Source organism: Rattus norvegicus, chromosome 9 (genome assembly GCF_036323735.1).
Source record: "Rattus norvegicus strain BN/NHsdMcwi chromosome 9, GRCr8, whole genome shotgun sequence".
Taxonomy (NCBI): domain Eukaryota; kingdom Metazoa; phylum Chordata; class Mammalia; order Rodentia; family Muridae; genus Rattus; species Rattus norvegicus.
Genome location: NC_086027.1, coordinates 67,623,370 through 67,634,238, shown reverse-complemented (window position 1 = coordinate 67,634,238; position 10,869 = coordinate 67,623,370). Strand labels below are relative to the sequence as shown.

Sequence of the window (10,869 nt, the reverse complement as noted above, 5' to 3'; positions counted from 1 at the left end):
CGCTCCATGAACAGATGACAGGTAGACACAAACAGTTCAGGGACTATCATGCATGAGGGAACAAAAAGAATGTAGGAACAGGACAAGAAAGGCGGCTACAAAATGCTGTCCTCTGGACGTGACGTGGCTGTTGCACAGTGGTTACCTGCATAAGATTTAGCCAACCAACATTCCACCACAGATAGTGTAGAGGCTTGTGAGGCTCAAAGTGTAGCCAAGAAGTATTGGCAACTGGTGTCTACTTGGGGAGGGAGTCATGTTTTCCTCTGGAGCGTGGCTGCTGGTAAGTTGTCTAAGCTCCAGTGGACAGCTTCACACCTACGCACATATTGACACTCCTAACTGGACTCGCTGGGTCTTTAAAAAAAAAAAAAACCCTCTTAGAACACATCATTTGTGTTGTTAAATTTTGTAGCTGCCTGCTATATGCAGAACATACCACTGCTGGTACCTCTGATACCCATCATTCCAAAAAACAGTCCAATATATGTGTGTGTACACATACATTTACGGACAGTCTTACTATATAGCTTAAGTAGCCTTGAACTCATGATCCTTCCTCCTCAGCTTTCCAAGTGCTGAGGTTACGGGTACATACATTAAGTTTTTCTTTTTAATTTTATTTAATAGTTACAAAAAACCCACAGTTTTTCTTGCTTTATTAAACCATACAATATTCTTTCAAGGACAGACACACAGCCAAGGATGCTATGGTGAGAGAAATCTTATTTTCATGGAAGACGTCACAGGTGCTCTCTTCAGTGATGCTTCTTATCCTCATGGGAAGTCAGGAAATACTCGGCCCCTAAAGCTACCACAAACGCAGCAAACCCCCATTTGAATCCTTTTAACATTACGCTCGTGAAGGTGATATTGTCTGCAAAGCCGCCCATGTATCTCCAAGCCTCATTGCTAAAAGAAAAAGATAAGAAACATTATAACCACATACACATTAATTCATCCAGCCAAATACATCTGATTTTCTTCTTCCTTAAATACTTACATGTTACATTAGTGGCATTTCTTTTTTGCTTGGTTGTGATTTTTTTTTTTTTTTGTGGGGCTTTGTTTCCTTTTGTTTTGTTTTTGAAATATCATCTTGTTATATAGCCCTGGCTGTCCTGGAACTCACAATGTAGAGCAGGCTGGCCTCACAGTGATCTTGTCTCTGTATCCCAAGTGCTGGGGTTAAACACATGAGCCACTGTGCTGGGAACACTCTTTTCTCTGTGTTGTTGAAGCAGAGTCTCACTGTTTAGGTTAGGCTAGTCTCTGAGTTGTAGCAATCCTCCTGCTTCAGCCTCCTGAACTGCAAGACTATAGGCACAAATCACTACATCTGGTTCAAAGCAACATTATTTAATAACGTAGGTTGTAGTAGAAATATTTCTTTGCATAGGATAATTAAAAATATGTGACCAAGTCTCACATACAAAATATGAAGTAGTCCTCCTGCTCAAAGTTGACTGCTATCTACCTTACACATTGTGGTAAATATTAAAATGCCCAGTGTGCTTCGGCACATAAGGGCACACAGCTGACATTACTGCTGCTCTTCAAGAGGCTCACAGCCTTCCCTTGCCTGTGCTTCACAAGATTGAGTTCCTGCTCTGGTATAGTCTTCTGTGTATGCTGAACAGAGAGAGGTGGGTGGGGGGGAAGCTGACAGCTAGAGGGAGGTGTGTATTCTTGCATATATAGTCTAAATTAGTGAGAAAAAAATTGCTTTATAGGGGACCAAAAACCTTAAAAAACAAAGCAAAACAAAAACAAAACAAAACAAAACAAAAAAACCAACCAAACGACAACACCAAGCCCGGTGTCACTAGAAAATATGGAAACAAACTAAAGTGCTTAGATGCCAAAACCACACAAAGATGTCAGGGGTAGCTCAGGTTGTGGAACTCTGGAACTCACTGAACTCCGGAGCCTGCTCTGTAGGCCAGGCTGACCTTGAACTCAGACATCCACCTATCTCTGCCTCCCAAGTGCTGGGATTAAAGGCGTGTGCCACCACACCAGACCTGTTGCATATTCCTAACAAAATTTTAGAAAATTAAAACCAGTTATGTACAAACAAAAATGACATATCACAAAGAAATGCATAAAAATCTATCAACCAACAATAATAAAAAGCCAGGTATGTTCCCGAGTCTCTCTAGTCTGCCTACTCAGGAGACTCAGGTAAGAGTGCGCTGTGCCCAGGAATTAACAAGCTGGGACAGTCTGGCAGGACGGATTTTAAAAGAAAGGACACATTGGGAGCCACAGCACACACCTACAGCCCAGTACTCAGCGCTGAAAGGCATGAGTCACTGTTTAGGGTCAGCCTGAGCCATTGAGTGAGACTCCGCTGTAACCCACCAGGGAAAAGTCAAACCTTTATAGACTGACAATGTAATGCCATCTCTGCGACAGAACAGCCATTATACAAATGGAGATTTAAGGGATATAAATAAAAACTTACTAGAGCAGTAATTTAGCTAGAATAAAAGTTTAGCTAAATAATCGATGGGATATAAAATCATTATATGAAAATTAATTGCCAATGACACAGCTGGAAAATGAGATTTAAAATACCACTTACAATAGTACCACAAATATAAATTCAGCAAAATGCTCAAGAGAAGCAAGAAAATACTGTTTAAAATTTCAAAAAGTTGTAAGTCACTTGTGTGCTAAAAAGGTCACTATGTAAAAGGGCTAAATCATCTGCAAATTCATGTGAGTTCAGTATAAGCAGGAAGAGTCACGTTACGCATTTTGTAAAATAGTGAATGAGAGCCCAGTTAAAAGCCAAGTCAGCCATTTGTAGAAACTGATGAGCACATACTGGAATTTATAGGCAAATAAAAAGTGTTCAGAAGAGCTAAACCAATGAAAGGTAACCGAAGACCTTATACCTCCCTGTTAAAGACTGTGGCACTGGACCTAAGTGTAGACATTGAACAGAGTCCAGAAACAGACCACACAGAGATGGTCTATTGATTTTTGATGTATTTACCAAAGTAATTCAGTGGGGAATAATCTTTTAATAAATGGCCCTGATGTCCACCTATAATATTTGCCTTCCTTCTTTCTTCAAAGGACACAAAGATTAACTCAAGGCACTGGAGAGATCTCAGTAGCTAAGAGCTCTAACCAGAACGCCCAGGTTAGATTCACAGCAGCCACAGGAGGGTCAACAACTGTTTGTAACTGTCTCAGAGGATCCAACACCTTCTGATCACTGCAAGCACCAGATGCACATATGTGGTGCACAAATGCACATGCAGGCAAAATACCCATATTATAAAATAAGTACTTTTTTGTAAATAGAAAAATTAACTCAAAACGAATAATCATACCTCAATTTAAGAAAACCATAAGGTAGGGGTTGGGGATTTAGCTCAGTGGTAGAGCGCTTGCCTAGCAAGCGCAAGGCCCTAGGTTCGGTCCCCAGCTCCGAAAAAAAAAGAAAAAAAAAAAAAAAGAAAACCGTAAGGTAATGGATGTCTGCAAACCTAGGACTTAGGAGGCTAAAACAGGAAGATTCTGAGTCTAGGCCTGGCTTGGGTTAGACACATAACTGTCTCAAAAAGAATAAAAAGAAAAGGCTTCTAGAAAATATAGGATAAAAATTCTAGATGAGATACAAAAGTAATAGTGACAAAAATACTTAATTGGAAATTTATTGAAATTAAAAACATTAAGAGGATGAAAAGGCAGGTTAAACACAACATGGGAAAGAACATCAACATTATATATGGTAAAGGGCTTACTTTAAAAATATATAAAGAATTATTAAAGCTCAGAACAAGAGGTCAAAAGTCCCGAGGGTACACTGCACCAAAAATAAGCCGAGCAAACAACTCACAGATGTCCACACAGGATGACTAACACAAGCACTAGTGTTCGGCAGGGGAGGGAAGCCACGCCAACGCTTGGCTGCCATATTTACTAGAAGGGCTTCATCTTCCTTAGTTTTTTGAGATTAGCTGTTATGTAGCCCGCAGTGGCCACCAGTTTGATACACAGCTGAGGATAGGCTTTGTAATTCTAATCCTCCAACTTCCACCTTTCAGTGGCTGACAGTACAGGTGTGCACAACCATGTTTGGTGTTAGAATGGCTAACGTTAAAAGACTGAAAACACTAAGTACTGATGAGACCACTAAACAACTGAAATTTCACTGCTGGTGGAAATAGGTAAAAACACTACCTCTTTAGAAATGGTTGGCATTTCTTATAAAAAGACCCACAGATTTATCATATAATGAAAAAAATCTTCCCTTTTTTTTTTTTTTTTGGTTCTTTTTTTTCGGAGCTGGGGACCGAACCCAGGGCCTTGCGCTTCCTAGGCAAGCGCTCTACCACTGAGCTAAATCCCCAACCCCAAATCCTCCCCTTTTAAAGACAAGGTTTCTCTGTGTAGCCCTGGCTTTCCTAGGACTCACTTTGTAGACCAGGCTGGCCTCAACTTATAGAGATTCATCTGCCTCTGCCTCCCAAGTGCTGAGACTAAAGTCATGTATCACCACTGCTTGGTCAGAAATCCCACTCTTAAGTATTTAGCCAAGAGAAATGAAAATATATATCCATAGAGACTTGTAGCAACTTTACTCATAATAAAACCCAAAAGCTGGAAATAATTTGAATGGCTACCGTGGTAAACAAAATGTAGGATTTATATCACAGATGCAATGTGTGTAAAAAGTAAAAAGGCTACAGAAGACAGGCTTTCTAGAATGGATTTCATCCCCTGGTACTTAAAAAACAAACCCAAGAAACAAGAAAACTCAGCTCCCCTTGCCTGGGCAAAACATCATCATTGAGTGAAAAGCTGGGACAAAAGACATATCCCCCAGGAGTCTAATACAGAAAGCTTTGGTAAGGAAAACACTAGGGAAACTGAGAAGCAACTTTTCACGATACAAGATCGAGAGAGCATGGATACTGACTCTCTATATTCATAAATAACTAGGTTCCGACCAGCGAGAAGACTCAGTAGGTAAAGGTACTGGCTGCCAGGTCTGGCAACAGGACCACATGATAGCCCAGGACTCCCTTGAGTCCTCTCTATCTTCACACGTGTACTCTGGCAGATACATACCTACCCTCCTGCCCCAGTACACAAATAAAAAAAAGTCATTTCAAAAGGAGAAGACATTTCTAGACTAATCTTACCGAGCCCATGGATCCCTCAGCCCTCGTGCAGCAAGCTTCTTCTGCATTGCTTCTAATGGCGTCCCTTCAATTTTCCACTGTCTGTAATCTGGAAGTTCCATTTTACCATGACCATGTCCGTGTTCGTGACCATGTCCAGCAGCCATGTCTACCGGAAGAGGGACGGAGGGAAGGAGAGACTATAGACACCCAAGAGCCAAGTTTGATGTCTATGTTTCAAGTGAAATGTTTTGAAAGAGATACATTCTTGAAAACCTGAGTAGAAAGCTTTTACAAAAAGAAAGAACTTTACAAAAAGTTTATAAAAGTAAAAGATAGGTGAAGGCAATGAGACTCCAAGCAGTAACTTCTGGAGGAAGAAGACAGTTAATGAATGGCATAATTAGTTCTTTAACCTGTGCTTTAACTTCAGAAGTCTCTCCTAACGCCTAGATAATGGTTTTCTCTCTTTAGTCTTACTGCAAGAGTATGCAGAAGAGTGCATGCTATTTTGTTATCTTTCTCTAGCTAGTTCTTCAAAAATACATATTAATCCTTTTTGATATACAAGAGTACACGAATATTTTCTATAAAGTATCAGATAATATTCTAGGTCTTGTGGAAAAAAGAGGTAAAACTGAGGATGGGAGGGATGTTTTCAGCAAGATTTTACTGATAAAAATCTAAATATACTAAATAACTAAAATAGACTCATCTTACCGAGCCTTTTAATCAATAAATTACCTTTGCAAATAGACTATGTCAGTGGTTGTTTTAAGGTTTGTTTTGCTAGTGTAAAAATAAACTTTATCTTAGTCCTCATCTAAGTTGGTATGAATTTAAAATTCAAGGGTATGAATAGTGCTGAATTATTATTCATATAAGGGTAGCAGTTGGATTTCTACAATCATTGCTCTCCAGAAATAAAATCAACCCCCCCAAAAAATTCTACCATTATATTTCCATTTAATAATAGAAGTTCAATAGTAGGACAGGATTTTTCAAAATGGGATTTTACAAAACAGAAAAAAAAAAGATGTATTAGTATATGCTGAAAACAGTATATGAAATGTTTATTTCATTAAACAGTAATACTAGGATATGAGAAAAAATGAACACAGTAACTAATGAATTAACCAAAATTTAAAATTTATAAAAATGTTAAGAAATCAGCTGGATATAGTGGTACATGCCTTTAACTCCAGTGGTTGAGGGGCAGAGGCAGGTGAATCTGTGAGTTCTTGGCCAGCCTGGTCTACAAATAGAGTTCCAGGGCTCTGTTACAGAGAAAACCCTGTAACAAACACCGCCCTCCACTTCTCCCCCAAAAAAGGGTAATCACAGAACATTATGTTAAAGATCTCCATATTTAAAAAATTAAAATATAGCTATTATCTACAAGTTAAAACTACAATACTCACAGCTTTGAATGAAACACTTCATCCATTACTTTATTATTATTTGGTGACATCAGTAAAGTAGTTTTCTCTGTGTTGGAACTTGCAGGTCAGGCTGGCCTTGAAAGCACAGAGACCCATCTTCCTCTGCTTCCCAAGTGCTGGAATTAAAGATGTGAGCCACCAACTGCCTGGCTATGTGTATACTTCTTTCCCCAGACACTAGAGAGGCTGATGTACAAAGATATTGTTGGATTCTAAGAGCCCAAGTTGGGAACAGGCCAGGCAATACTGTCACCGTGTCTCAAAAACAAAACAAAAAGGAATAATATAAAGGGGAAAAAATCGACTGTTTCAGATTTGAGAAAGATTTTTGAGACTCATTATTACCAAATAAAGGCTACTAGCACGAATTTAGAATGTAATGCTTTCACATGGTCATGGCATGTTAAAAACGAACTTTAAAAAATGTTTTATAGAGTTTACAAAACCAACCTCTATTTAAGCAAATGTAAACGCTAGGATATTAACCCTGATTGAGCATCTATAAAACAGAGTCCCCCAGCCTCAGTAGAGGAGGCTGACCTTCAATTTGATATGCATGGAAGGTTGACCTTCAGCTTCTGAGCCTCCTGACTCCATCTCTCCACTGTTGGGGCTACAGGCATGGGCAGTTATGCCCAATGGGCCAAATTGTGATACAATAAATTGCTTTTAAAATTAAAAGTGTAACTATTACCATAGTATAAGGCTACTTTGAAGCTACAATATTACTGTCTCAAAATACTAATTTGTAATGTAAGATTTTGAAGGAAAACATGAAACTCTATACCCATTTCTCTTGCACAAATTTCTTTAATAAAGCCAATATATTTTAATCTACTTAATTATAATATTTTAGAAAAAATTCTTCTATAGGAACTTCCAAAGTTAAACAAACATATTCCTAAGGAATCTTTGTTTTCTTTTAAATATTATAATCTCAGCTGAACTATGGTACACATTCATGTAGTCACAGCCACCTGAGGGCTAAGGCAGGTAGGTTACTTCAGACCAGTTTTGAAAGAGCCAGAGTTGGGGTCAGTGGGAAAGTTCCACAGCAAACCTCCAAGCACAAAGACCATTCCCTTCTAGGGAGTAGTTAGTTCCTGGAGCAACTGAAAACCAAACTGTCAAACAAAGCCACCTGTAACTCCCAACCAACCTCCCCTTGACTCCTAACCATTCCCCCCCTGGAGAGTCCAGAATGGTCCACTGATCACGAGTCAGCTTGGAGGTCACTTTGCCCCATCAATACCTTGCCTAGTTACCAACTGTTTGAATTCTGTCCCAATTGTTTGCAAGGTATATAACGCCCTGTCAGAGTCTGCTCAGGGGCATCTCCCCTTGAAGTGGGAGGACCCCGACATGTTGGAATTAAACTCCTCTTGCTATTGCATCGATCACTGCCTCTGTGAGTCTCATTCAAGAGGTCCTGAAAGAGGTTCAATTCAGACCTCACAGTTTAAGGCTGATGATGGGCAACATCATGTGAGCCCATCTCAAAATACCAAACAAAAATTACTGTTATTTCAAAAGAGACATAAATCAAACAACAAAATCTCAACTTCTCAATGGAAGAGTTTAAATTTATCTTTTTCTAAACAACTCATAGCTATGAAATGCAAGAAAATCACTCAGTCATTCTGTACTTCTAATCTTTCACAGTAACAAGAACCAAAATATATCTTGCAAGATGGAGAAATGTAGAGATCACATTGTGGTGTGCCTTCCATTTTCAAATCCAAGTGGTGAAACCGAGCACAAGTGTACTGAAAATACTGGCATGACCTAAAAACATTCACTGGGAGTGATGGCACATGCCTTTAATCCCAGCACTGGGGAGGCAGAGGCACGTGGGCAACCTGGTCTACAGAGCAACTTCCAGGACTGTCAGAACTACAGAGAAACCCTGTCTCAAAAAATGAAAAGGGGGAGGGGGTAAGAAAGGATGTTCAAATATATATATGGCCACCAATTCCTCTTCTGGATCTGTGCTGTCTCATTTATTAGCTTCTAACACTTAAAATGTGGCTAAGGAACTGGGAATTTTAATCAATTTAAATTTCAAAATAAATTCTTAAAAAAAATTTACTTGTGGGGTGTGTGTGTGTGTGTGTGTGTGTGTGTGTGTGTGTGTGTGTGTATGATGCTGCATGGGACTGTCCTTGGATGCCAAGGAAGGTATTAGATTCCTGGGAGCTAAAGTAATAAATAGTTGGCAATTGTGAGCCATTTGGTGTGGGTGCTAGGAGCCCAATTCAGGTTCTCTGGAAGAGTAACAAGTATCAAAACAGTATCTACAGTATGAAAATGCAGAGTAATCATTAGTAGTGTATATAAATACATATACTTGTTCAAGACAACGTTTCTCTGTGTAGCCCTAGCTGTTCTGGAACTTGCTCTGTAGACTAAGCTAGTGTTGAACTCAGATATTCACCTGTGTCTACACCAAGTGCTAGGACTAAAGGCCACCACACCAGGCTTCTGAGTGTATCTTTAAATAAGAATATGTTTAACATATTGGGTTAGATTTTCTTTTTACTTTTAGTGTCTACTACAAATCTTAATTTTACATATGTGGCTTCCATTGCATTTCTTTGGCCATCATCTCTTAAGAGAAATTCCTGAATGTGCATGACAAGGAATATGTCTATCAGACTTTTTTCCAAGTGAAGCACACATTATCACTGGGGTATGAGCCACCCCTGTCTTACAAGAATATTGTTTATTCTCTCGAGATAGTCTCACAAAGCTCAGTTTCATCTCAAGCTTGACATGCAGCTAGGGAAGCCTCTGGACTTAGTCCTTCTATCTCTATCTCCCAAGTGCCAGGAGTGCAGGCCTGTGAATCATGCTGGGTTCCTACTTTTAAAAAAAGTATTTATTTAGAGTCTTGTGTGTGTGTGACCCCCCTGTGGAGGTCAGAGGACAACCTAACCAAACTGGTTCTCCCCTCACACCATGGAGTGAGTTATACTGCACTAAGGGCTCAATGACAGGCAACTATTTTACTTTTACAACTGCCCATTTAAGAACAGTAAAGAAATATTCAACCACAAATGAACATACAATTGTGGAAATTTTAAATGCTATCTGCCTGTGTCAGAAGTGAACTTATGGGCTGGAGAGATGGCTCAGCAATTAAGAGCACTGACTGCTCTTCCAGCGGTCCTGAGTTCAAATTCCAGCAACCACATGGTGGCTCACAACCATCTGTAATGGGATCTGATGCCCTCTTCTGGTGTGTCTGAAAACAGCTACAGTGTACTAACATAAAATAAATAAATCTTTTTTTTTTTTAAAGTGAACTTAAAACTTCAGTGATGATCAACCTCCACTAACAATGGCTCGTTCTAGCAGTGGGGAAGTGTTAACTATCTTTCCCTAAGGAAGAAGAATGATGTTACTTCATCACATACACTTTTACAGTTTATCTGGGGCTTTCAAGTGTGTTTCTCAAATTCCCCTCATTTAAAAACTGATGGCCGTAAAAATGAGAATGTACAAATAAAATGTTATACTTTAGTATCCAATCTTTAATCCTAGGACTATGCAATAGTCTTGATTTTGTGACTTGCTTTTTTCACTTAAATACTGTACCATAAACACTTATATTAGGGAACTCGTACATAAAATACAAGCTTGTGAAACAACCGTTGCAATTATTTCTTCTAGTTTTAAGTATTTTCGGGACAGAGTTCTTCTTTACCCTATTCAAACACAACCCCAAAAGCCAGGAGGCGAGGAGTAAATTGCATCTGGCAGCGGCGTGTTAAAACATCTCTGGGATTTAACCACCACAGTAATTCTCACAGTATCCTTCATCCGCCTCCCCTCGTCCAGCTGTACTAGGCAGCAGGGCTCCCTAGCTAGGTCCCGGATCTCCTCCCGGTCTGAGCTCGTCCTCTCAACACTCTCCACTTCTGCATTTCCCAGATTTATCCAGAAGTCTCCCATCAACTCCCTAAATTACCTGACAGCAATGTGACCTCCCAGGACACTCAATATTCAACCTTCCAGCTGGAGCCAACCGGAAACGGACGTTGTTTCCTCTAGTTTCTTACGACAGGAAAGTGGAGGAGATAGTAAACGTTCCGGGACTAGCGCAAGGCTCCCAGACAAGACAGAGATGACATGAAAAAGCCTGGAAGTCGATATTGTTTTCTACTCTTTGCAGCTGGAGTTTGACTGCGGTAGGAGACACGGAGGAGGAGGACGATGAAGCCTTGTTCTCCTTGCTCCCGGACGGAATCTGTAAGAGGTGCACCGAAAGGCGGGCCAAAGCC

General features: G+C 39.8%; 1 protein-coding gene across 2 annotated transcripts; it reads right to left on the bottom strand.

Moving 5' to 3' along the window:
- Nucleotides 1–609: 609 nt before the first annotated feature.
- Ndufb3 (NADH:ubiquinone oxidoreductase subunit B3) lies at nucleotides 610–10,822 on the bottom strand. 2 transcript variants are annotated; one of them, XM_063266943.1, is made up of 4 exons: nucleotides 10,557–10,750; nucleotides 6,566–6,702; nucleotides 5,166–5,313; nucleotides 643–912 (listed from the first exon to the last, which is right to left on the bottom strand). In XM_063266943.1, the coding sequence occupies exons 2-4, from the start codon at nucleotides 6,585–6,587 to the stop codon at nucleotides 759–761; spliced, it is 324 nt and encodes a 107-aa protein (XP_063123013.1). In that variant the 5' UTR covers nucleotides 6,588–6,702; nucleotides 10,557–10,750; the 3' UTR covers nucleotides 643–758. The 2 variants fall into 2 exon arrangements, with proteins under 2 accessions (NP_001100382.1, XP_063123013.1); NM_001106912.1 differs by lacking the exon at nucleotides 6,566–6,702 and having other exon boundaries at nucleotides 610–912; nucleotides 10,557–10,822.
- Nucleotides 10,823–10,869: the final 47 nt, after the last annotated feature.

Coding starts and splice junctions, on each gene's coding strand:
- Ndufb3 (XM_063266943.1), bottom strand. CDS start 6,587: ATGAAGTGTTTCATTCAAAGCT. Junction 5,314..6,565: donor GAAGTGTTTCATTCAAAGCT/GTGAGTATTGTA, acceptor CTCTTCCGGTAG/ACATGGCTGCTGGACATGGT. Junction 913..5,165: donor CTGAGGGATCCATGGGCTCG/GTAAGATTAGTC, acceptor TTTTTCTTTTAG/CAATGAGGCTTGGAGATACA.